This window comes from Mauremys mutica, chromosome 17 (assembly GCF_020497125.1).
Source record: "Mauremys mutica isolate MM-2020 ecotype Southern chromosome 17, ASM2049712v1, whole genome shotgun sequence".
NCBI lineage: Eukaryota > Metazoa > Chordata > Testudines > Geoemydidae > Mauremys > Mauremys mutica.
Window position 1 is genome coordinate 11,138,113 of NC_059088.1, and position 27,203 is coordinate 11,165,315.

At 57.0% G+C, this 27,203-nt stretch overlaps 1 protein-coding gene across 1 annotated transcript in view; it reads left to right on the plus strand.

Moving 5' to 3' along the window:
• LOC123351985 (sialic acid-binding Ig-like lectin 13) overlaps positions 1-27,203 on the plus strand; it is a 216,994-nt gene that overhangs the window by 8,893 nt on the left and 180,898 nt on the right. The window contains exons 3-4 of the mRNA XM_044991669.1: positions 757-1,161; positions 2,445-2,765. Coding sequence (XP_044847604.1) covers positions 757-1,161; positions 2,445-2,765 — 726 coding nt within the window. The remainder of the gene's footprint in view (positions 1-756; positions 1,162-2,444; positions 2,766-27,203) is intronic.

The following is a 27,203-nucleotide window of genomic DNA, read 5'->3' on the forward strand; positions in this document are numbered from 1 at the left end:
GGAGACTGGCCAGAGGGGGAGGGGAGCCCAGTGCCCCAGTGTGGTGCTAGGGGGCGCCACGTGACAGGGAGCGGGGGCAGGGGGCTCGATGTAGGGAGGGATGGACACTAAAAGGAGTGAGAGTTGGTCAAGGACCCAGGGCTGGGCTCTCAGGGGGCTGCAGGTCGGGAGTGAGGGGCACCGGCAGAGCTCTGGGGGCAGGGCCGGCTCTAACATTTTTGGCGCCCGAAGCAAAAACAAGGAGCGCCGCCCCCCTCCGAGCGTCATGCCACCCAAGGCCCCGCCCCCGAGCGTCACACAAGCCCCTCCCCCCGAGCGTCGCCCCGCCCAAGTCCCCGCCCCCTGAGCGTCACGTCGCCCCGCCCAAGTCCCGCCCCCCCGAGCGTCGCCCCGCCCAAGTCCCCGCCCCCAGAGCATCGCGTTGCCCAAGTCCCCGCCCCCCCAGCGTCGCCCCGCCCAAGTCCCCGCCCCCTGAGCATCGCGTCGCCCAAGTCCCGCCCCCAGAGCGTCGCGTCGCCCAAGTCCCCGCCCCCCCGAGCGTCGCGTCGCCCAAGTCCCCGCCCCCCCAACAGGGCACCCCGCCACCTAAGCCCCGCCTCCCCCCAGCGCCGCCTGGCCAAACAAAAACAAACCCCGAGTGCCGCCCCCTCCCAAGCTTGGCAGGCTGGTGCCTGGAGCCGGCCCTGTCTGGGGGGAGCTCAGGGGGGGTCTCTGCTCTCTATGGGCCCCACTTCGATCCCTCCCCGTCCCCTGCAGGGTCCCTGGCCCAGCTGCCCGGATTTACCCTGACGGTGCCGCAGACGGTGTCCGTTGCGGAGGGTCTCTGTGTTCTCGTCCCCTGCACCTTCACGTACCCAGCCTCGTACGACACCGACAATCCCTCGGCCCAGCTCTACGGATACTGGTACAAGGAGCCTGCTACTGGGGGCCAGGATCCTCCCGTGGCCAGCAGTGTCCCCGCCGTGAGTGTGTCGCAGGAGACCCTGGGCCGGTTCCGGCTGGCGGGGGATCCAGCACGCGGCGACTGCTCCCTGCAAATCAGTGATGCCCGACGGACGGATGCCGGGAGATATTTCTTTAGCTTCGAGAAAGGCCTGTTAGATCACACTTACCGCTCCAATTCCGATGGCGCTGACCCTGCGCTCACGATCTCTGTGCCAGGTAAGAGCAGCCGCAGTCACCGCTTGTGAGGGTCCCCCCCAATCTGAGCTCTGGGGTACAGATGTGGGGACCTGCCTGAAAGACCCCTTAAGCTTATATTCTACCAGCTTCAGTTAAACCTTCCCCAAGGCACAAATTCCTTCCCTTGTCCTTGGACGCTATTGGTGCCACCACCAAGTGATTTATAGAAAAATCCAGGGAAGGGTCACTTGGAATCCCAATCCCCCAAAATATCCCCCCAAGCCCCTTCACCCCCTTTCCTGGGGAGGCTTGAGAATAATGTACCAACCAATTGGTTAGCAATGTGAGCACAGACCAGACTCTTTGTCTTCAGGACACTGACAATCAATCAGGTTCTTAAAAGAAGAGTTTTATATATAGAGAGAGAGAAATAGAATCACAGCTGCAAAATCAGTTTGGAAGGTAACTTCACAGGGTAAATAAAAGATTTCAAATACAGAGGATTCCCCTCTGGCTCAGCTTCACAGTTACAAAAACAGGAATCAAACTACATCTGTACCATAGGGAAATTCACAAGCTAAAACACAAGATAACCTAATGCCTTTCCTCGCCTACTTACAATGTCAGTGGTTTTAGATCTATTCTTCCAGGTATATTTTCGAGAGATGTTGTACCTGCTTGGTCTCTTCCCTCCATCCAGAGAGGGAACAACAAAGGGCTGGTCTACACTAAGGGGAAAAATCGATATAAGATACGCAACTTCAGCTACGTGAATAACGTAGCTGAAGTCGAAGTATCTTATATCGATAACTTACCCGTCCTCACAGCGCGGGATCGATCTCCGGGGCTCTCCATATCGACGCCGCCACCGCCGTTCGCGGTGGTGGAGTTCCGGAATCGATATAAGCGCGTTCGGGGATCGATATATCGCGTCTAGATGAGATGCGATATATCGATCCCTGAAAAATCGATCGCTACCCGCCGATACGGCGGGTAGTGTAGACGTAGCCAAAGAGAGCAACAAACAAATCCTCCCCCCACCCCCACAGATTCTTTCCTCATTGGTCCTTCTGGTAAGGTGCCAACTAGGTTATCTGAGCTGATTAATCCCTTACAGGGAAGGCGATTTAGTACAGCTGCCAACGAGGGATTTGATGCTACTGCACACAGAGAGTTGTTACTCTTCCCTCTACATTTATGACACAACTCAGCACACCCTGAGCCAGCCAGTCCCCGCCCTGAGGGCCGGATCGGGGTCACACTGCTAAAGGGCAAACGTCTCATCTCCCTGAGCGATTCTCTCCCCTCTCCCCGTGTCTCAGGGCTGACGGAGGAGCCAGAGATCCAGATCTCGCCAGCGCGGGGGCTGCCAGGGACACTGCTGGCCGGGGAGCCGGTGACTGTGACCTGCACGGCCCCTGGGCGCTGCTCCAGGCCCCCTCCCCGAGTCACCTGGACGGGGCCGTTCAGCGACACAGCCCGGGACATCTCATCCCAGCTGGCGAACGGCACCTGGGCCCACAGCTCCACGCTCAGCTTCACGCCCGGCACGGGGGACCACGGCAAAGAGCTCGTCTGCAGCGTCACCTACAGGCCACCACGGGGACCTTCCACCCGCAGAACCGTCCAGCTCCACGTCAGCTGTGAGTGACCCCCCCCAGCCTCTCCATGCCAGCCCCCAGCCCCCTCTGGGATCCCCCCCACGGCTCCCAGCCCTGCCCTCCAGCCCCTCCCCCAACTCAGCCCTGTGCTGGGATCCCCACCCCCACCAGGCACCCTCAGCCAATTCTACTCCAGGCCCCTTCACCCCACACCGTGCAGCCCCTTCTCCCTTGGGATCTTCACCCCTTCCTGCCCCCCTTGGCTATGGCTCCCCCACTTCCCTCCGCACCCCCAGGCCCTTCTCTTCTGGGATCCTCTCTACCCCCAACCTGCCCTGCCCCCAGAATTGACCTATGCTGGGATCCACCCCCGCCATTCCAGTCCCCACTTGCTGGGATTCCCCCCCTCACACCAGCCACCCCAGTTCCCCCTGAGATCCCCCCAGGCTGTCCCATTGCGTCTCCTCCCCCCTCCCCTTTCTGCCGGGATCGGTGGATGCTCTATATGGGGCAGAGTGTTAATGGGACCCAGTCACTGTCTGGCACTAAACACGCTCCAGGCTCGGTGCCCAGAGACCTCGGCCCGCCCTGCCTCAGGGCAAACCCCCGTTCAATGGCAGTGGGGACGGACCCTGCCAGGCCTGGCCAGCCGGTATCAGCGTCCGGCTGTTCTGTGTGTTGCTTTAGCCGCCCCTCTGGGCGCAGCCCGGCTGCAAAATACCCAGGCCTGGCCAGCCAAGCCCCAGGGCCAAATGGAGAGGGCTGGGGAAAGATGAACTGGGGGAAGGCAAAGGACCCATGATGGGGGTGTCTGATGTCCCTGGTGGAGGCTGGGCCTGGGGTGGGGGTGGGATCAGGGTTATTTAGACCCCTGGCTCTGTCCCTTCCTGGGGAAGACACGTTTGGGGAGGAGGATGCTGAATGCCCAGGCGCCTGGGAGATGGTGGTGCTGGTCACACTCGCTCAAGTACCCAGGCTGAAGCAACCCGGCCCCTCATTAGTGAATCTGCCAATTAGACCGAATATTAACCCACATGTTTTGGTCCCTTGGGTTTCCATTTCCCACGGTTCTGGTTCCCCGGCGCGGCCCTAACCCGGCCCCTGGGTTCCGTCGGGCGCCTCTTGGGTGGGGCTCAGTCGGGTCTGTCGCTTCCCTTCCCCGCCCATGGGTCCTGTGTCACCTCAGGGACATTCCCGTCCCCCAGCTGAGCGAGGGGCCATGTCTAGGCTCTGTGATCACTAGTGACACCCCCGCCCCCCGGTGCTGTCCAGCCCCCCTGATCCCCCCTCTCTGGTTTGTGTTACAGACTCGCCCGGGCCACCCAGAATCACCGGGACCCTGACCAGGAACGGACGCCCGGGTGAGAGGCCGCGCTGCGAGCCCCGGGAATCAGCGAGCGCCTCCTAGTCACGCTCTGCCCGCGCTCACGGCCTGGACCCAGGCTCAGCCGAACCAGGGTCATGGGCAACGGGTATCACAGGCCAGGGGAGTCTGAGCTGCCCCTAACATTGGTAGCCCCACCCATGGCCTATGTGGCCGCACCCATGCTCTGCCCCCAGGTCTTCTCCTGCTCACGGCCCACGCTGTTCCCCCACGGCAGCGCTGGGGCTGGGGCTAGGGCTAGGGATCCAGGGGGCCGGCCTGAGGCCCGGGACTCCAGGAGGCATGTGCTGCACCCATTTCCCGCCCAGTGCTCTGGAGCTGGGGTGCTCTTGTGGCCCAGGCCTGGGTCAGGGGGGCCAGCAGCTATGGTGGGGGTGTGTGGGCTCCAGTGGGGTGGAGCCTCGGGCAGAAGGGGCGGGGTCAGGGGCCAGCCTCCCTGAGCTGGAGGTTCATATGTCGCCCATGGCCAGGCTGGTCCGTGCCCGGAGGGGAGAGCCCGAGGAAGCCGCAGGGCAGAGGGGAGAGTAGTGGGGGGAGCGGGCCCGGTGCCCTCTGTCTCCAGCCTGTGGAGTGGCACTAGGAGGCGCTGGGCAGCAGGGAGGAGATGGGTTAGGGCCCAATCTGTGCGATGGAGACCTGCTGTCATGGAAAGGCACCGAGATTGTGCACCCACCCCAGAGCTGGCTACTGGGTGAGGGGTGCCTGCATAGCCAGCCCCCATACCCCACCCAAGAGGTGGCTGCATCTCGGCACCTTGTCGGGGGCGGGATCTCTGTGGGGGCCTAACCTGCCCATTCTTCTCTTCCAGTGCCGGATGCGTGGGGAGCTGAGGGCGATGTCGTGTCTCTGGAGACCCAGGAGGGCGACTCCCTGAGTCTGAGCTGTGAGGTTGGGAGCAGACCTGAGGCCACCCTGAGCTGGGGAAAGGGGAGCCAGTCCCTGAGCTCCAGCCAGGGAGGGGGCGGGCGCCTGGAGCTGCCGAATCTCAGCAGTGGTGACGCTGGGGAGTATCGGTGCTGGGCCAAGAATTCCTACGGGTCGGCCAGCCGGGCCCTGCGTGTGCACGTGCAGTGTAAGGCTCTAGGGGGCGCTGTGCTGTAGGGATCAGTTTGCAGGGTCAGTGGGGGTGCTGGGCTGCAGGGTGTGGGGTGGAGAGTTGGGGGGGTGCTGTGCTGGGGGGAGTGGGGAGAGGTTCACAGCTCATGGCCAGGGAGTGTGACTCCCTGCGGTTCCTCTTCTCCATCACCAGCAACCCCCCCACGGTGCTGCGCTGGGTGAGGGGGGGCTGAGCCATCGAGGGTACCCGCCCCACGGGGGAGAATCAGCTGCAGCTGGAGCTGCTCAACGTGACGGCCGAGGATGGGGGGCTGTACGGTGCTGGGCCTGGAGAGAGGACAGCTCTGTCCAGGGGATGTTCCAGCTGCTTGTCAAGTCTGAGTGAGTTTAACCCAGGGGACTCCCTGGGATTCTCTCTCTGACTATTGTTGCTTTGTCTCCTGCTCTCCCCAGACAGCCCCCGGCCGGGGACCGGGCTGAACTCGTCCTGCCAACGCCAGGGGCCCAACGTCAGCTGCAGCTGCTCCCTGCGCTCCCACCCCCCACCCCAGCTCCAGTGGCAGGTGGACGGGGAGGCCGTGGCTGGGAATGGCTCACGGGGGGCCCTGCAGGTCAGCTCCTGAGCCCAGGGGGACGAGGCCGTGAGCACCCTGAGCTGGATGGGGGATGGTGACGGAGGCCACCAGATCTTTTGCCTCGGCTCCAACCCCCACGGGTTTCATATTTTACTGCTGAACTCACTGGAAACAGGTGAGAGTCCTACCCCTCTAGGGGGTGCTGGATCTAATTTGGCCCAAGGGTGGGCGATTGGCTTCCTCAGGCAGCAGGGAATGGGGTATGGGGCTTATCCCCTCTAGGGGGCGCTGGCTCTGACCCAGCTCCAGAGGAGGGACCGGCTGTCTCAGGGGGCTGGGAATTTCCCCTCTAGGGGGCGCTGGCTCGTACCCGGCCCAAGGGTGGGGGTTGGCTGGCACGGGGCACGGTTGCAGGGCTCTATCCCAGAGTCTCGGCTTCTTCCGGCTCCCAAAGGTGGCCTCACTCGGGCATTTATCGAAATCAGCTGCAAACTCGTCTTCGTGGCGACTGGATTCTTCCTGACCTATTACCTCACCCTGCTCTATTACAGATGGTAACTCAGCTACTGACCCACCTACCGACCTACCCACCTACCAACCCACTTAGCTACCAACCCACTGATCCACCAATCTACCAACTTACCAGCCTGCCTAGCTGCCAACTGACTGACCCATCCATCTACCCACATACCATCCCACCTAGATACCTTCCTACAATCTTACCATCTTACTCAACAACCCACCTACCATCCCACCCCCCTATATACCCACCTTTCTACCTATGTAACCATTGACCCACCCATTTCCTACTACCCTCCCCTAGCTACCAGTGCACTGACCCAACTACCCACTGACCTACCCACCTATGCACTCACCTACCTCCTATCTGTCTATCCAACTGTCAGCTTTCCCTCCCCACTCTGAACTCTGGGTACAGATGTGGGGACCCACATGAATGACCCCCTATGCTTATATTCCACCAGCTTAGGTTAAAAACTTCCCCAAGTCACAAATTCCTTTCCTTGTCCTTGGACGGTATTGCTGCCACCACCAAGTGATTTAAACAAACATTCAGGGAGGCGTCACTTGGAGCCCTATCCCCCCCCTCCCCAAATATCCCCCACAAGCCTCTTCACCCGCTTTCCTGGGGAGGTTTGAGAATAATATACCAACCAATTGGTTAAACCAATGAGCACAGACCAAATCCCTGGTTTTTAAGGACACTGAAAATCAATCAGGTTCTTAAAAGAAGAATTGTATTATCAAGAAAACAAGTAAAAGAAGCACCTCTGTAAAATCAGGATGGACGTTAACTTTACAGGGTAAATAAAAAGATTCAAAACACAGAGGACTCTCCTCTGACTCTGCATTCCAGTTACAAAACAGGAATAAACCTCCCTCTTAGCATTGGGAAAATTCACGAGCTAAAACAAAATATAATCTAATGCATTTCCCTGTTATTTTTGTAATTTTAGATGCTTATTCCAGATAGGGCTTTAGGAGATTTTTTTTTCTGCCTGGTCCCTCTCTCTGCCCCAAGAGGGAAAAACAGAAAAAGCACAAACAAAACCTTCCTCCTTCCCAGTTTTGAAAGTATCTTCTTTTCCTGTTGGCAGGGCCGGCTTTAGGAAGTGCGAGGCCCAATTCGAACATTTTCAGCGGGGCCCCAGAAGGGATGACTTAAAAAAAAAAACATTAAAAAAAGCCCTTTCATTTCTTCCATGTATTATTTACTTTCCATAACTATATAAATAATAACAAAAATGTATATTATGTACATTGCATAATGTATGCGGATGCATGTTAACCCCACTTAAAGTTCTTGACACCCCCCTCAGGGACCCCCTGCCCCATTCACCCCCCTTTCCTGTCACCTCACTGCCCCCTGCCACCCCATCCAACCCCTCCTCTCATTCCTGATGTCCCCTCCGGGACCCCTGCCCCATCCAACCACCCCTTCTCTCTGTCCCCAACTCCTCCTGGAACCCTAGCCCCTGACTGCCTCCCACTGCCCCATCCAACTCCTGCTCCTTCCTGACTGCCCCCCTGGGACCCTTTCCCCCATTCAATCCCCCTGTTCCCTGCCCTCTGAACGCCCCGACCCCTATCCACCCCCCCACAATCCCCCAAACTCCCCTTCCCTCTTCCAACACTCCCTCCCTGCTCCCTGCCCCCTTACTGTGCTGCCTGGAGCCGCTCGGCCGGGGCCAGGACCGGGCTGGGGCTGGGGGCGTTCAACTGGGGCCAGGCCAAGGGGCCAGGTCGGAAGGAGCCGCTCAGCCAGGGTGGACTGGGCCACGCCGTGTCTCCCTGGAGCCCTCCTCACCGCCTCTCTCCCCCGTCCACAGCTTACCTGCCCCTGCTTGTTTCTAGGCTTCCCGCGAACATCTGCTTCGCGGGAAGCAGGGTAGGGGCAGGAGAAGGGGGCGGAGCGTTCAGGGGAGGAGAGGGAAGTGAGCTGGGGGTGGGGTGGACGGCTGCGGGGCCTGATTCAGAGGAATCGGTTGAATCAGCCTGAAGCCGGCCCTGCCTGTTGGTCCTTCTGGTCAGGTGCCAACTAGGTTAATTGAACTGATTAACCCCTTACAGGTAAGTGATTCTGTACCTCTGGCCAGGAGGGATTTATGTTATTGCATACATAGGTTATCACCATTCCCTTTATATTTATGACATCAGCTAACTAACTAACTAACTACCCACCCACCTATGTACCCACATATCACCAGGCCTAGCTACCCACCCACACACCCATCTAATCTATCTATCTATCTATCTATCTATCTATCTATCTATCTATCTATCTATCCCATGTGTCAGCCACTTACATATCCCAGAATCTCTCTCTCTCTCTCTCTCTCTCAGGACACCCTGCTGCTGTCATGGAGGCAGAAGGAAGGACCGGCCGGGGGTCAGGGAATCCACGGTGCCCGAGTTCGGCATGTAGATCAGGCCGTTCCTCAGCCACCGAAGAGCCGACAAGGAATTAGAAACTCATGGGACTGAGGAAAGAGAGAATGAGACCTCAGCTGGGGGCACTGCCACCCCGGGTGAGGCCAATGGGCCCTGTTGCCTCCCCCAGGGTTTAATTTGCATTGAAAGAGATGCCAGAGCTCAGCTGTGGCTCAAATTAAGCCCCGGCAGGGTGGCCTGATACTGGCGGGGGCTGGCCGGGCTCTCAGCTCTGAAGGCAGCGCCACCGCCAGCAGCAGCGCAGAAGTCAGGGGGGCCTGGCACATGGGGTGTTGCCACCCTCCTGCGCTGCTGCTGGGGCTTGTGGTGCCTGATGCTCGGCATGTGGCTCAAGGCTTCGCGCTGTCACACGTGGGCTGCATCTCGCCAGAGCCCACGGCCTCCCGCAGCCCCCTGGCCACTCCTGGCTCACCTGAGGCGGGGACACCAGTTCAGATTTGGGGTGGGGGGAGGAAACTTTAGCCATGATTCCAGGGACTACTTAGGCACCTGAAAACTCTCGGGGCTTTGCAGATAATAACTTAGCGATTCGCTGACAGGAGCACTGTATCTAGCTGTTATATAAAGAGAGAAAATATATATACAAACGCCCATTAAAGGCATGTTTAAATCATATATGTAAATTTAGAACAATCAGGAGATAATACAGCAAGATATTCCCAATCCCAAGCCTTGAGGTATCAGTTCTGGAGCTTTAACGCAGATATCAGAAACACACATCTGAGACTTTGTGCACAATCTTTAGTAGAGATAAATAAAAATAAATAATATCGTCTTACTTTCTGAAACAGACACACTGTGTTACTGCCAGTATCGCCTCTATTTTAGTCAATTATTTTTCACTAAAAACATAATTTTAACATATGTGATTAAGGTTTTTTTTCTCCTTTATTAAGAAAGGGAATTAATGTTTCTAATTCTTTTGGCATTTATGTTTACTGACCACAATCCTGTATTTGTATGTGACTCACTAACATTTGACTCCATCATTGCTATTGGTATCACAGTTGGAACTGCAGTTATTTTCATGCAAATGTTAAGTTAATTTACAGCTATAACTAAAAATACAATTAGAAAACAAGCGACTTTCATCTGCGCAGTGTCTAAAGTTCTGTGTTTAGCTAATGTATTTTAAGCTGGAATTACTAAAGTGAGTACAAGCTACAGTTCCATTCTAGGAGGATGCTATTATTTGATTGTACCACTTTACACAATGAATGATAAAGCACAATATGACAACAATAATAATGATAATTACTCCAACCAGGACAGGTTAGGCAGTTTAGAACTCACTACTCAAAGAATTCAGTGTGAGCGTAAGAGAGAAATAAAATTATGAAATGCAGAGACCAGTCAAAAAACTCAACTAACGGCACTTTGAAAGAATAAAATTACAGAGCATGTATGTGCATTGCAGGAAGTAACAACAAGTAACAACAGCAATATAAGTATGTGTTGGGTGGGGTGAGTGTGAAAGAGACAGTGTGTGTGAGCTGTGTGTGTGTGTGAGCTGGGGGAGTGTGTGCGAGACCGCATGCTGCCCCTTTAAGAGAGCAGCTCTTTGCAGGCTGAAGGAAAGCTCCTTGAGACACAGCAGCGCCGTCCCCTCTGGGTGTGCCCTGTTCCCCACCCCACCTGCTCTGCGGAGATGGGGCACATTGGGAGGACAGGGAACAGGCTGACATCAGAGCCCCTCCCCCTGCTCCTTACAGCAGACTGGAATCTCCCAGGAGCAGCTGGCCAGGGTGGCTCCAAGGCAGGGGGCAGGAGCCATGGGGCTGCAGAAGCCAGCAGGGGGAGGGGCACCCCTGCTGCGGAGGCGCCCCTGTGAGGTTGCACTGCACCATGTTTTATAAAAATATGTGTATGAGTGTGAATATAACGTACCTGGAATATGCTTTATGCAAAAGGTCTCTTGTAAGGGATCATTACAAAGCTTATAATCTACTGAGTGTGGTCCTCCTAGTTGTATGAATGTATCATTCTTGTACCTGAATCTAGGAATATGTAGCATAACTCTGAGGTCCTATTGTAATTATGCAACGTGTGGGCCACTAATAGTGGCTTGGAATCTTAATGGCTCCCATTAGCTAGGACAATTGACTGTGGATGGCTCTGTTTACCTGCAAGTCTCCAGTGCATACGTGCAGGCCAGTCCTGGAGGAATGGAGGGGGGGCTCACGGGACATGTGATCATGTCACCTGACCTGGAATCCATCTTTAACCTGGTGCTTCTCCAGTTAGAAGGAGGGGTGGGAAGGAAGGAGAGACTAACGATTCCCTCCTTGTGCCAAAGATATAAAAGGGGGTGGAGCAGAACAAAGGGGGCTGCTGGTCATGAAGAAATCCCTACGTACCAACTGAGCTGGAGCTAACAAGAATTGAACCAGGGGAGAGGATTGGGCCCAGACTAGGAAGGAGTCTAGTCTGCGAAAGAAGCTTATTGGAACATCTCTGAGGGTGAGATTTACCTGTATTCAGTTTCTTGATGTATTAGGCTTAGACTGGCGTGTTTTGTTTTATTTTGCTTGGTGACTTACTTTGTTGTGTCTGTTATTACTTGAAACCACTTAATAAAATCACTTTTGTTTATTAATTAACCCAGACTTAATGATTTATACCTGGGGAGCAAACAGCTGTGCATCTCTCTCTATCAGTGTTAGAGAGGGTGGACAATTCATGAGTTTCCCCTTGATAAGCTTTATACAGAGTAAAACAAATTTATTTGGGGTTTGGATCCCATTGGGAGCTGGGTCTCTGGGTGCTGGAGACAGGAGCACGTGCTAAGTCATTTTCATTTAAGTCTGCGGCTTGCGGGTGTGGTTCAGACCCTGGGTCTGTGTTGCAGCAGGCTGGCATGTCTGGCTCAACAAGGCAGGTTTCTGCAGTCCCAAGCTGGCAGGGAAAATGGGCTCTGAGGTAGTGTCAGCACATCAGGTGACAGTCCGAAGGGAGTCTCTGTGACCCAACCCGTTACAGCCCCGTTCGCCCATGGCTAAGGCCAGCCCTGGATTACTTCATTTGCTCTGTGATGACCAGAAGCCATTCAGATACCCCAGTGTCGAGCGCAGGATGATACACTCTAGAGCAGTGGCTCTCAAACTGTGGATCAGGACCTCAAAGTGGGTCACGACCCCATTTTAATGGGGTCACCAAGGCTGGCTTAGACTTGCTGTACCAGGGGACCAAAGCCCGAGACTCACTGCCTTGGCTCCGGTGGGCTCAGACTTCGATCCCCCCTCCTGGGGTCGTGTAGTAATGTTTGTTGTCAGAAGGGGGTTATGGTGCAATGAAGTTTGAGACCCCCTGCGAGAACAGAGCAGACCAGGTGATGCTAGTTACTGATCCCTGCAAGCCAATGCAGTTACCAGAAAGCCAGATCTTAGCGTGAAAGCAAGTGTTCAGTCTTTGAGAAATGCTGAATGGATTGTGTTTGTCTTTGTGTTACAGTAGCACCTACTATGTGCTAAGATTGGTCCAAGCACAGAAGAATCCTTGGTTTCTAGACATGTCAGAAAATCACAGAAACTGTAAACTTGCAAATAGGAATAAAACTCACTTTTTGGCACGTGCCAAAAGAAATCGATACCTGCGCTGTGCCATGACACTTTTTAAAACGACTTATAAACCCCTTGCTGGCTTGTAATGATTCATCCCCTGTTAAATTTCCAAATTTGGTCGCTTGGGCTTGAAGAGTTGGCCCACCTTAGGGGCATTCCTTTAAGCCTTTCCTGAGCAAACCACGTGCGCATGATTTTCTCTGTCATGGGTTTTGCTGAATAGTGCACACGCTTTCACTTAAGCCCCGCGGCAGGATAGATATTTTGTACAAAGCCGTTCAGTTTATATTCATTGTTTTTCCATCGTCGGAGAGCAGATTCAGCAATCCCAGTGTCTTTTGAAACTTTGGCCTAGGTTTCTCCGCTATTTGCTCGATGTATTGCAGCAGCTTTTCTTCTCCACTGTAGGAACGCTGACGCTTGCCCTCTGCCCTGTAGCGTGACAATGACTAAGCGTGCGTGATACGTCTTTACGAACACGGGGAAAAATGTACAACACGATTCTGTTCCGCACTTCCTGTCGATTTCTATCTCAGTGAGTTAGTGAGTAAATCTGTAGCGCTATATAGCAAGTTAATGTACCGCGTGTTAACGAGTCTCGCGTGTTAAATAGGTAGCACGGGGAGGCATGGCGCTACCGCGTGTTAAGTGGATTCGCGCGTAAACGGGTCATGCGTAAATGGCTCTGTACCGTACATACATGCGCACACACACATACACACTCATATACACACACATATATATACAGAGAGAGAGAGAGTACATATAGACAGTGCGCACACACATACACTGGATAGATACATACACTGACTATTATTTTAGGATATGAAGCAGGGTGGACCCCTGCTCCTGCCCTGAAGGGGTTGAAAACAGCCCTGGGAAGGGGCTTTAGGCTGGGCTGATTGGGGAAGTGGCTGCAGCTGGGGCCACGCCCCAAACTGAGCACCAGGGCCTTATAAGAAGGCCAGGGAAGCCAGAAGCCCAGTCAGTCTCTCTCCATCTATAGAAGGAGATGGGCCTGGCTGGAGGGAGCAATGCTCAGTGCCTCACAAGCCTTCTGAAAACACCCGAAATGACAAACTTTGCATTGGATACACACAGTCATTTTCTAACGATAAAAATGGGGGTGTAGGTTGTTTCCCTGAGATACAGAGTGTCAAACTCACCCTGGGGCAGATTGGAGCCAGCACCCTATAGAGGGGAAGGGCCGTGTGCCCCATTACCCTCCCAGCCAGTCCCCCCAGCCAGTACGCACCCCCACGCGGTGGGGTCAGAAGCCGGCTGTCCGTGGGAGCTGCTTGTATTTGGGACAATCTCCCGCTTGCGTCGATGGCACCGAGATCTGCAGCCACTGGAACCGGCTTCTGCAAGACGCTCTAGGGCCCAGATTCACGCCCTGACTTCCCTTTCCTGTCTTGAAATCTCACATCTCTCCACAGCCCTCACCCTGACACTCGCGCCTGCTCAGTCCCAGGCAGGTCTCCTCACGCACCCGGTTCTTCCCATTGGAGTCGGGATTCACTACCCGTCCTAACCGGACATCTGCTGTTCCGGTGCGCTGTTCCCAGCGCCTCGCCCCAGAGGCAGACGCATCTCAGCTCCGGGTGAGCAACCCCTGGGCAGTGTCGCTGTGTGGCTGTTCCCAGCGCCTCGCACCAGAGGCAGACACATCTCAGCTCCGGGTGAGCAACCCCTGGGCAGTGTCGCTGTGTGGCTGTTCCCAGCCGCCCCGCCCCAGAGGCGGCTGCATCTCAGCTCGGGGTGAGTGATTAGCATTTGCTGCATGTACAATACGATAAGAGGTGTGAGCTGCTAGTCTTCAAATATTATTGTGTGATGGGGAAAACCAGTAATAAAGGGATAGATCTGGGATGGGGGGCAGGTAGCCAGGACTCCTGGGTTCTATTCCCGACTCTGGGAGGGGAATGGTCATAACAGTGGGGCTGGGAGCCAGGACTCCTGGGTCCATCCAGAACTGTGGGACCAGAGTGGGATGTAGAGGGTCTGGGAGTCAGGTCTCCTTTCCTGTCCCTGGCTCTGGGAGGGGAGCAGGGTCTAGTGGATTACAGTGGAGAGTGGAGGCAGGGAGTCAGGACTCCTGGGCTCTATCCCAACTCTGGGAGGAGAGTGAGGGTTAGCAGGGCTCAGAGTCCGGACTCCTGGGTTCTATTTCCAGCCCCACAAGCAATATGCAGCCTGCCTCTGTTGCAGGGAAGCCGTGGTTAGGGCCAGCCAGAAGGAGGAGAAGTCGGCAGGATGCTGATGCTGGGTTTCTGAGAGAGCATCTCCCCCCAACCCCCTCCCATCTGCTCCCACTTCTGCTTTCACATTCCTGTGCTTGCCGCTTCCCCAGACTCTGAGTCAGGAACCCAGGCTGCAGGGTCGTAGAGCCAGGTGCCAAGCCCCCCTCTGCAGGTCTAGGGGTGAGTGGAAATAGGGGGGAGGGAGCTGGATGGTCTGTGGAGACTGGGGTGCCCCTCAATCCCCACCTGCAGCCTCTTGCTATCCCAGCCCTGGGCTCCCTGCCCCCACAGCTCTGCCGATGCCCCTCAAGGCCGAGCAGGATCCCGACCCAGGGATGGGGATGGAGGCTGGATCTCACGGGCCCGGCCCCTGCCCCTCCAGCCCTGGGCAGCGGGGCCCGGCCCACCCTGCTCTGGGCTGGTGCATGGGCCATGGGGGATCCAGGCTGACACCCGCCCGGCTCACTGCACCAGCACCCAGGTGGGGTGGATGAGGCAAAGGGCTGCAAAGAACCGGGTGCAGGGAGACAAAGCACAAATCTGTGGATTTTAAAAGCCAAAGTCAGGATTCTGAGAGCAAATCTCACAATATTTGGCCAATCTCAGGATTTTTAAAGCAAACCTCAGGATTTATCAGTGAATTTCAGGGAGGGGTTGGGGTTGTCATGTTCACATTCAATCTTGGGATTTTTTTAGCGAATCCTAGAATCACAGACCCACAGGGTGAGAAGGAACCACAGGGGTCACCTAGTCCAACCCCTGCCAAGATGAAGGATTTGTTGGGTCTAACCCATCCCAGACAGATACTGTCCAGCCCCCTCTCGAAACCCTCCAGTGAAGGCACTTCCACCACCTCCCTGGGCATCTGCTCCATTGTCCAACTGCTCTCGTCCTGCTCTCTGGGGTGAGAGAGAACAACTTTTCTCCAGCTTCTCTATGGTAGCTTGTCCTGTACTTGAAAACTGTGATAATGTCCCCTCTCACCCCACCAATCTCTTTTCCAAACTAGTCATACCCAGTTCCTTCAGGCTGTGCCCCTAGGGCTTCCATTCCATCCCTTTGATCCCTCGCCTCTGAATCCTTTCCAATTTCTCTACATCCTTTCTATACATTGGTGACCAAAACTGGACACAGTCCTCCAGCTGAGGCATAGAGCGGTACTGTCACCTCTCCTGACTTGCATGCTCTGCCTCTGTTCATGCAACCTGACATTGCATTTGTTTGGGGTTTTTTTTGCAACAGCATCACATTGCTGACTCCTGTCGAGGTTGTGATCCGCCACAACTCCCAGCTCCTTCTCAGCAGTGCTGCTGCCAAGCCAGTTCTTCCCCATCTTGTATTTGTGCATTTGGTTTTTGTTCCCTACGTGGAGCATCTTCCGTTTGTCCTTGATGAATTTCATTGTGTCAGCTACAGCCCAATTCTCCAATTTATCAAGATTCCTCTGAATTTTAGCTCCATCTTCCAAAGTGTTGGCAACTCCTCCCAGCTTTGTGTCATCTGCAGATTTGATCAGTCTGCTCCCTAGTCCTACATCCACGTCATTGATAAAGATGTTAAACAACATGGGACCTAGAACAAATCCCTGTGGAGCCCCACTTGGGACCTCCCTCCAATCCCACATCGTTCCATTAACAGTTACTCATTGTTTGCGGTTGTTTAACCAGTTCTGTATCCACTTAATGGTAGTTCCACCAAGTCCACATTTCTCCATAAGAACGACCAGACTGGGTCAGACCAAAGGACAATCTAGCCCAGTATCCTGTCTTCTGACAGTGGCCAATGCCAGGTGTCCCAGGGAGATGGACAGAACAGGGAATCATCAAGTGTCCCGTCCCCTGTCGCCCATTCCCAGCTTCTGGCAAAATGACGCTATGGACACTATCCCTGTACATCGTGGCTAATAATCCATTGATTGACCTACCCTCTATGAATTTATCCAGTTCTTTTTGAACCCTGTTAGAGTTTTGGCCTTCACAATATCCTCTGGCAAAGAGTTCAACAGGTTGACTGTGTGTGAAGAAATACTTCCTTACATTTTTTTTAAATCTGCCACCTATTAATTTCATTGGGGAACTCCTAGTTCTTGTGTTATGGGAAGGAGTAAATAACACTCCCTTATTTACTGTCTCCACACCAGTCATGATTTTATAGACCTCTCTCATATCCCCCCTTAGTCGTCTCTTTTCCAAGCTGAACAGTCCCAGTTTTAGTAATCTCTCCTCATACGGAAGCTGTTCCATCCCCTAATCAGTTTTGTTGCCCTTTTCTGAACTTTTTTAGCAATCCAATTTGGGATAGGGCCACAGTGACCAACACAAGCAATTTCCTTAGACACTCCAGTCTCCCAGTATCACCACCAGAGCCACTCATCCTGGGGAATGAATGGTTATGAAAACCAACACCCCAATAAAAGAAAAAGGTTCTCTCTATGCCAAAGAATCAAGCCCCGGATCAATATACACATCAGATCTTACCCACAAATCACGCTGTTGCCAATCCTTTAGAATCTAAAACCTAAAGGTTTATTCATAAAAGGAAAAAGGTAGACATGAGAGCTAGAATTGGTTAAATGGAATCAATTACATACAGTAATGGCAAAGTTCTTAGTTCAGTTACCTCATCAAGGAAGGAAACCAAGCTGGTTTGGCAGCATTTGTTCTTAGTAACTCCATTGCTCTAGTAGTTTTCCAGGTGTCGAGGTCAGGCTGATTGGTCTGTAGTTTCCCAGCTCCTCCCTTTTCCCCTTTTAAAGATGGTCCCTCTGTTAGCCCTTCCCCCATCTTCTGGGACCTCTCCTGGCATCCATGAGTTTGCAAATATTATTGCCAGTGGCTCCAAGATTTGTTCCACTAATTCCTTCAGCCCCCCCTGGGTTGAACAGCGTCCTGCCCCACTGATCTGAATTCATTCAAATTGGCCAGAACATCCCTGACGTGTTCTTTACTGAACCCTATCTGCAGCCCTTCCCCTTTGTTGTCCGTGGTAACTTCGCTGGTCACCCGCTCACATGTTGTTTTTTGTGGGAAGACTGAAGCAAAGCAGGCACTGAGCAGCGCTGCCTTCCGACCTTCTGTCACCAGCTTGGGTTTTTCTGGCCGCTCTCATGATTCTTAAAGAAAATCTCAGGATTTTTCACCAATTTAAGGATTTTTTTAGCTCATGATCTCTCAGGACCATCTGGTGATTTGGGGTTTTCTGGGTGGGTGGGAGGTCCCTGCGCTGCCAGCAGCCCCAGATCAGCCCCCTGCAGAGCCCAGCAGCACTGATGGTTCCCCAGGCAGATCTGCGCCCCCCAAACAGCCTCTGCTCTCACACTTCTCACCCCCCGTCTGTCTCTAGGTCTGTACCAGACGGATGCCCCAGCCATGGGCAGAGTCCCGTTGCCACAGCAGGACGCTGGGGAAAGGGAGCTCCCGCCTCAGGGCCCCCACTGGAGAGCAGGGGGTCCTGCCATGCTGAGGGTCCTGATCCTCGCCCTGCTCTGGAGGGGTAAGTAAGCAGCACCTGCAGCCCCAGGGCAGGGGGAAGGGCAGAACCTGCGCTAAGCGGGGCCAGGGGGCAGGGGGAAGGGCAGAACCTGCGCTAAGCGGGGCCAGGTCTGTCCCAGGAGTTGGAAGGGAGACTGGCCAGAGGGGGAGGGGAGCCCAGTGCCCCAGTGTGGTGCTAGGGGGCGCTGAGTGAGAGGGAGCAGGGGCAGGGGCCTCGATGTAGGGAGGGATGGAAAGTAAATGGAGTGAGAATTGGTTGAGGACCCAGGGCTGGGTTCGCATGGGGCTGTTGATCAGGAGTGAGGGGCACCAGCAGAGCTGTGGGGGGATTGGGGGGGGGCTCTGCTCTCAATGGGTCCCACTTCGATCCCTCCTCATCCCCTGCAGGGTCACTGTCCCAGCTGCCCGGATTTACCCTGACGATGCTGCAGTCGGTGTCGGTGCAGGAGGGTCTCTGCGTTCTCATCCCCTGCACTTTCACGTACCCAGCCTCATCTGTCACTGACAATCCCTCGGCCCAGCTCTATGGACAGTGGTACAAGGAGACTGCTACTGTGGGCCAGGATCCTCCCGTGGCCAGCAGTGTACCCGCCGTGCGTGTGTCGCAGGAGACCCAGGGCCGGTTCCAGCTGACGGGGGATCCAGCGCGCGGCGACTGCTCCCTGCAAATCAGTGACGCCCGACGGACGGATACGGGAAGATATTTCCTTAACATCGAGAAAGGCCTGTTAGATCACACTTACCGCTCCAATTCCGATGGCACTGACCCTGTGCTCACGATCTCTGTGCCAGGTAAGCAGGGGCGGCTCTAGGCACCAGCAAAACAAGCTGGTGCCTAGGGTGGCAAAATATAGGGGGCGGCATAAGGCTGGGGCCCCAGCTCATCCTTCTGCTGCGAGCCGAGGAGCGGCCCGTCCCCTGCAGCCGGGGCAGGGCCGTGCTCCCGGCTCCGCTTGGGGGACAGGGGCGGCCCCTGACCGGTAGCGCGGCCCCGCCTGGCTGCAGAGGACGGGCCGCTCCTCCGCCGCTTGTTCGCACCCGGGTCCTACACAGCGCTGCAGCCGCCTGGCTGGGGTGGGGGGGGCTGAGCCCCACCCCGCACCGCCCCGAGCCGCATGGTCAGGGGGCGGGGCTGAGAGCTCCGGGCCGCGCGGCTCCTCCCCTCCCCACGTGGCTCTCAGCGGGGAACAGCTCAGCCCCCTCCGGAGCCACGCGGCTGCGGCGCTGTGCAGGGCTGCTTCTCGAGGCGCGCGGGGAGCCAGGGGTGAGCAGCCGGGGCCGGGGATTTGGCTAAGGGGCAGGGAGTCCCGGGGACACTCAGGGGGCACAGAGGGGGCACAGGTTCTGTGGGGGGGCGGTCAGGGGCCAGGGAAGGGGGGGTTAGATTGGGGGGGTCTCAGGGAGGTGGTTTTCAGGCACCCCCCGACCCCATTACCCAGCAGGCCCAGCCCTGACCCCCAGCTCCGAGCCCAGCCCCTCTGATCCGGACACCCCCCTGACCCCCTTCCCCCCACAGCCCTGACCCCCAGCTCTGTGCCCAGCCCCTCTGAGCCGGACACCCCCCTGACCCCATTCCCCCCACAGCCCTGACCCTCAGCTCCGAGCCCAGCCCCTCTGAGCTGGGCACCCCCGACCCCATTCCCCCCACAGCTCTGATCCCCAGCTCTGAGCCCAGCCCCTCTGAGCCGGGCACCCCCGACCCCATTCCCCCCACAACCCTGACCCCCAGCTCCGAGCCCAGCCCCTCTGAGCTGGGCACCCCCCTGACCCCATTCCCCCCACAGCCCTGACCCCCAGCTCTGAGCCCAGCCCCTCTGAGCTGGGCACCCCCGACCCCATCCCCGACAGCCCTGACCCTCATCTCCAAGCCCAGACACGTTGAGCTGGGCCCCCCCCGACCCCATCCCCCTCCACCCCAGACCCCCAGCTCTGAGCCCAGCCCCTCTGAGCCACACAACCTCCAAATCCATCTCCCCACAGTCCTGAGTCCAGCCCCTGTGAGCCGGGCACCCCCCAGAGCCCAGCTCCCCACCCAGCCCTGGGCAACAGCAGCACCACCTCCAGGCAGTGACAGCCCATTGGCACCAACCATCACCCTCACCCAGCGACCGCCCATTGTGTAACTGCCAATGTAGACAGACCAGTAAAGCAGTTCATGTTTTTAAATCATGTATTTGGTGTATTTTCAAATTATTACAAATTAATTTTCACTAGTTTTTTTTTACATTTCCAAATACATGTTACTATAGTATTGCAACTTTTTTTTATGGAAGGGGCCCCCAAAATTGCTTTGCCCCAGGCCCCCTGAATCCTCTGGGCAGCCCTGCCCAGTGTGTGTGAGGAGCCGGGGAGGGAGGGAAGCGGGGTCCCCTGGAGCCGAGCCCGGGCTGCAATGGTAACGAGGGGCTCCTGGAGTGTGTGAGGAGGTGAGTGGCCGGCTGGGTTCGTCGGTGCTGAGCAGGTAGCCCCGCAGCCGGAGATCCTCGCCTTCCCTCCCGCCGGGGCTGGGCCAGGGCACCGTGAGGCTGAAGAGCAGCAGGTCCAGGGGGCTCTCCAGGTCCTCGGCCGCCAGCATGTCGGGGGTGAGGGCGGTGAGGACGAACTGATCCACCTTGGCCACCAGCAGTGCTGCGAAGCCCAGGGAGGGGGCCGTGTTCTTTGCGCAACCCCGTAGCCGCGCCGCCACCTGGAAGTACTCCCGCTCCGTGCTGCCCAGCAGCTCCACCGGCATGGGGACAGAGTCGCAGCTGGGCCACGGCTCGGCTGCAGTGTGCTGGTAGCGGATCCCACATTTGGGGGGGAGCCCAGTGCTAGGGCAACAGGGGGTGTGAGTGGGGGGCACTGGTGGGCGGGGGGGCTCATGTCTGGGGGCAGGGGGGGAAGCCAAAAAATTTTTTGCTTGGGGCGGCAAAAAACCTAGAGCCGGCCCTGCAGGTAAGAGCAGCCGCAGTCACCGCTTGTGAGGGTCCCCCCCACTCTGAACTCTGGGGTACAGATGTGGGGACCTGCATGAAAGACCCCTTAAGCTTATATTCTACCAGCTGAGGTTAAACCTTCCCCAAGGCACAAATCCCTTCTCCTCTCCTTGGACGCTATTGCTGCCACCACCAAGTGAGTTATAGAAAAATGCAGGGAAAGGTAACTTGGAATCCCTCTCCTCCCAAAATATCCCCCAAGCCCCTTCACCCCCTTTCCTGTGGAGGCTGGAGAATAATGTATCAACCAGTTGGTTAGCAATGTGAGCACAGACCAGACTCTTTGTCTTCAGGACACTAAAAATCAATCAGGTTCTTAAAATGTGTAAAAAAAGAATCACACCTGCTAAAATCAGTTTGGAAGGTAACTTCACAGGGTAAATAAAAGATTTCAAACACAGAGGATTCCCCTCTGGCTCAGCTTCACAGTTACAAAAAACAGGAATCAAACTACATCTGTAGCATAGGAAAACTCACAAGCTAAAACACAAGATAACCTAGCGCCTTTCCTTGCCTGCTTACAATTTCTGTGGTTTTAGATTTCATATTCCAGGTATATTTGCAGGAGCTGTTGTACCTGCTTGGTCTCTCCCTCCGTCCAGAGAGGGAACAACAAAGAGAGCAACAAACAAATCCTCTCCCCCGCCCGCCAAAGATTTGAAAGTTTCTTCTTTCCTCATTGGTCCTTCTGGTCAGGTGCCAACTAGGTTATTTGAGCTGATGAATCCCTTACAGGGAAGGCGATTTAGTACAGCTGCCAACGAGGGATTTGATGCTACTGCACACAGAGAGTTGTTACTCTTCCCTCTATATTTATGACACCGCTCATCAGCCCCATGAGCCAGCCAGTCCCTGTCGTGAGGCCGGATTGGGGCCACACCCCTAAAGGGCAAACATCTCATCTCCCTGAGCGATTCTCTCCCCTCTCCCCGTGTCTCAGGGCTGACGGAGGAGCCAGAGATCCAGATCTCGCCGGCGCGGGGGCTGCCAGAGATGCTGCTGCCCGGGGAGCCGGTGACTGTGACCTCCACGGCCCCTGGGCGCTGCTCCGGGCCCCCTCCCCGAGTCACCTGGACGGGGCCGTTCAGCGACACAGCCCGGGACGTCTCAGCTCAGCTGGCGAACGGCACCTGGGCCCACAGCTCCGCGCTCAGCTTCACGCCTGGCCCGGGGGACCACGGCAAAGATCTCGTCTGCAGCGTTACCTACCGGCCACCACGGGGACCTTCCACCCGCAGAAGCGTCTGGCTCCACGTCGGCTGTGAGTGACCCCACCCCAGCCCCTCCACGCTGGCCCCCAGCCCACTCTGCTGGGATCCCCTCCCGGGCTCCCAGCCCTGCCCTCCAGCCCCTCCCCCAACTCAGCCCTGTGCTGGGATCCCCACCCCCCATCAGGCACCCTCAGCCAATTCTACTCCAGACCCCTTCACCCCACACCGTGCAGCCCCTTCTCCCCTGGGATCTTCACCCCTTCCTGCCCCCCTTGGCTGTGGCTTCCCTCTCTATCCCCAACCTGCCCTGCCACCAGAAACCTCCTGTGCTGGGATTTACCATCCCATTCCAGTCCCCCCTTGCTGGGATTCCCCCCCTCATACCAGCCACCCCAGTTCCCCCTGAGATCCCTCCGGGGTGTCGCTCCATGTCCAGAGACCTCGGCCCGCCCTACCCCAGGGCAAACCCCCATTAAATGGCCTGTGACCCTTGCGCTGCAGATTCAGGGCAGAGGGAAAATCAGCCGCCGCCTTTGCGAGGTGAAGGATCAAATCAGGCATCAGTGTAAGGACGGCCCTTGTTCCCTCAGCCGAAGGGAGATTTAGAAGGAACCCGCCCACCAGTCCTCAGCCCATGTCTGAGCCCAGGCCCCAGCCCGACCCCGAACGTCTACACAGACCTCGGAGGAAACGTCCGCGCTGCAATCAGAGACCCGCAGCCCGAGCCCCGCGAGCCCGACCCAACGGACCCAGACTCTGAGCCTCGGCGCCTCGGGGCTTTGAGGGCAGCGTGGACGGACCCTGCCAGGCCTGGCCAGACGGTACCAGCATCCGGCTGTTCTGGGTGTTGATTTCAGATGCCCCTCTGGGCGCAGCCGGGCTGTAAAATATCCAGGCGTGGCCGGCCAAGCCTGTGGGCAAAAGGAGAGGGCTGGGGAGAGATGAACTGAGGGGGGAAGGCAAAGGACCCATGACGGGGGTGTCTGATGTCCCTGATGGTGGCAGGGTCTGGGGTGGGGGTGGGAGTGGAGTTATTTAGACCCCTGGCTCTGTCCCGCCCTGGGGAGGACACGTTTGGGGAGCAGGACGCTGAATGCCCAGGCGCCCGGCAGACAGTGGCACTGGTGACGCTCGCTCAAGTACCCAGGCTGAAGCAGCCCGGCCCCTTGTTAGTGACTCTGCCAATTAGGCCCAACCAGTTTTGGTCCCTTGGGTTTCCATTTCTCAGGGTTCTGGTTCCCCAGCGCGGCCCTAACCCGGCCCCTGGGTTCCGTCAGGCGCCTCTTGGGTGGGGCTCAGTCGGGTCTGTCGCTTCCCTTCCCCCCCCACGGGTCTTTTGTCACCTCAGAGACTTTCCCGTCCCCCAGCTGAGCTCACAGCGTGGGGCCGTGTCTAGGCTCAGTGATCACTAGCGACACCCCCCCCCCGGTGCTGTCCAGCCCCCCTGATCCCCCCTGTCTGGTTTGTGTTACAGACTCGCCTGGGCCCCCCAGCATCACCGGGACCCTGACCAGGAACGGACGCCCCGGTGAGAGGCCGCGCTGCGAGCCCCGGGAATCAGCGAGCGCCTCCTAGTCATGCTCTGCTCGCGCTCAGGGCCAGGCCCCAGGCTCACCCGGGCTAGGCTCATGGGCGACGGGTATCGCAGGCTAGGGGAGGCTGAGCTGCCCCAAACAGCCCTACATGGCCCTGCCCGTGCTCTGCCCCCAGGTCCTCTCCTGGTCACTGCCCGCGCTGTTCCCCCAGGGCAGCGCTGGGGCTGGGGCTAGGGTTGGGGGGGGCAGGAGCCAGGGGTACAGGGGGCCGGTCTGCGGTTTGGGACTCCAGGAAGCGAGTGCTGCGCCTCCCTCTTGCCCAGTGCTCTGTGGCTGGGGTGCTCTGGTGGCCCAGGGCTGGCTTGGGGGGGGGGCAGTGGCTGCAGTGGGGGGGTTCTGGGCTCCAGTGGGGGTGGGGCCTCGAGCAGAAGGGGCGGGGCCAGGGGCCAGCCTCCCTGAGCTGGTGGTTCATATGTCGCCCATGGCCAGACTAGTCTGTGCCCGGAGGGGAGAGCCCAGGGAACCTTAAGGCCGTAGGGAGGATGGTGGGAGGATCGGGACTGGTTCTCTCTGTCTCCAGCCTGCGGGGGGGGGGGGGGGCACTAGGGAACGCTGGGCAGCAGGGAGGAGATGGGTTAGGGTCCGATGTGTGCGACGGAGACCTGCTGCCATGGAAAGGCACCGAGATTGTGCACCCACCCCAGAGCTGGCTACGTCCCCACGCTGGGTGAGGGGGGCCTGTATTACCACTGGTGCTGTCCAGCCCCCTGATCCCCCCTGACTGGTTTGTGTTACAGACCTGACCGATCCTCCCAAGACCACTGGGAACCAGACCAGCCCCGGTGAGAGGCCGCGCTGCGAGCCCCGGGAATCAGTGAGCGCCTCCTAATCACGCTCTGCCCGCGCTCAGGGCCAGGTGCCAGGCTCAGCTGGGCCAGGCTGGTCCGTGCCCAGAGGGGAGAGCCCGAGGCAGCCACAGGACTGTCGGGAGGGTGGTGAGGGGAGCAGACCTGGTTCTCTCTGTCTCCAGACCTAGGGTGGCATTAAGAGGGCACTGGGCAGTGGGGAGGAGATGGGTCAGGGACCGATCTCTGCAACCAAGACCTGCTGCCATGGCGAGGCACCAAGATTGTGCTCCAACCCCAGAGCTGGCTACGTCTCCACACTGGGTGAGGGCTCCTCATGTAAACAGCCCCCGTTTCCCACCCCAGAGGTGGCTGCATCTCAGCTCCTTGGCACAGGATCTCTGTGGGGGCAAAACCTGCCTGCTCGTCTTCTCCAGGGCCGGCCCCATTGAAGGCGAGTGCAACATTGTGTCTCTGGAGACCCAGGAGGGCGACTCCCTGAGCCTGAGCTGTGAGGCTGGGAGCAGACTCGAGGCCACCCTGAGCTCAGCCAAGGGGAACAAGTCCCTGAGCCCTGTCCAGGGAGGGGCCGGGCGCCTGGAGCGGTTGAATCTCAGCAGAGGGGACGCTGGGGAGTATCGGTGCTGGGCCAAGAATTCCTACGGGTGGGCCAGCCGGGCCCTGCGCGTGCATGTGCAGCGTAAGGCTCTAGGGGGTGCCGTGCTGCAGGCAGTGTTGCAGTGGGATCAGTGGGGGGCGCTCTCCAATCTAATACATGTTCTCGTGGGTCCAGTGAGGACTCTGCAAATCCCCGTCTCCAGAGCTAACAGGGTTGTATATGTAGGGGCATTGCCAGCAGATCGTTCCCCTCTATTTGACATTGGTGAGGCCTCATCTGGAGACTGTGTCTAGTTTTGGGCCCCACACTGCAAGAAGGATGTGGATAAATTGGAGAGAGTCCAGCGGAGGGCAACAAAAATGATTAGGGGTCTGGAGCACATGACTTATGAGGAGAGGCTGAGGGAACTGGGATTGTTTAGTCTGCAGAAGAGAAGAGTGAGGGGGGATTTGATAGCTGCTTTCAACTACCTGAAAGGGGGTTCCAAAGAGGATGGATCTAGACTGTTCTCAGTCGTACCAGATGACAGAACAAGGAATAATGGTCTCAAGTTGCAGTGGGGGAGGTTTAAGTTGGATATTAGGATAACCTTTTTCACTTGGAGGGTGGTGAAGCACTGGAATGGGTTCCCTAGGGAGGTGGTGGAATCTCCCTCCTTAAAGGTTTTTAAGGTCAGGCTTGACAAAGCCCTGGCTGGGATGATTTAGTTGGGGATTGGTCCTGCTTTGAGCAGGGGGTTGGACTAGATACCTCCTGAGGTCCCTTCAAACCCTGATATTCTATGATTCTGCCCTGACCTGGAGTGGGAGCGGGGACACGGACCTCCGGATCTTCTGCCTCAGATCCAACCCCCACGGGAGCTACGCCGCCCTGCACTTTGACCTCAGCCCCCTGCAGAGAGGTGAGACCTTTGTCTCCTGGATTCTGTCCCCAACTCAGGGAGGGGAGTTGGGGGCTGGGTCTGGGATCCAGGACTTCTAGATTCTATCCCCAGCTCTGGGACAGGGGGGTTCTCTTCCAACAATGTCCCGTGCTCTTTGTTATTGCAGGTTCGAAGATGCTGGTGAGCATCGGGATCGCCTGTGGGCTGGTGGTCCTCATTGGCATCTTACTTCTCTGGCTCTATATGATCAAGTAAGTCTGAGGCCTCCAGCAGTGATCCCCAACTGACCCTCCCAGATCCCACTGAGATCCCAGCCATTGCCCCTTGGGTATTCCAGTAAGATCTCCCCTCCTCTGATCTATCCCAGTCCCCTGAACTCTAGCCTCCCACACCAGTGTCCCCCCTTTCTCCCTCCCCAAGGGGCTATTCTATGCCCCTCCCCCCAGGCTCATGCATCAGTCCTGATACGTTTCCCTTCAGACTGCGGGGCCGGAAGCCAGCACCCCCCAGTGCCGAGGCCGGGGAGACGGCTAACGGGAGCCAGGTGGAGCACACAGCCAACGAGGCCAACGTGATCTACAGTACCGTCACCCGCATCCCCATGGTATGTACCTGGGGGGCAGCAGGGGACCAAGCCCACCTGCCCGTCCAACCCCACCTGTCTCTGCCCCCTCCACTTCTTCTCCTTCCCACCCCCATAACCAATGCATGAATATAAACCAGGCTTTAACCAGGGCACCTGACCCCCCATGTGTGCCCGGTGCAAGAAATGTACCCCTGCCACCAGCCTGGGCTCCCTTAACTGCCTGGGATCGGTTTCTGCATGCAGAAAATGCACCTCATCCCTCGGGTCTCGCTCAGAGGGGAGGACATGCAGAGAATACATTCATGTGCAGTCACAAGGTGCATGGGACTAGATTGGGGCTGCAATTCTGTCAATCCCTGGGCATCTCCCAAATGCACCAGCTGGGCAAGAAATGCATTTCCGCAGTGCCTGCTATGGTATTAGGTGCATGTGCTCAGACAATGCATGCAGGGTGCACAGTGTCTGTTGCAAATATATGCATCTTGCAGAAAATGCAACGAACGCATCAGCATCGTGTATGCAACCACGACATGCATGGCATCAAATC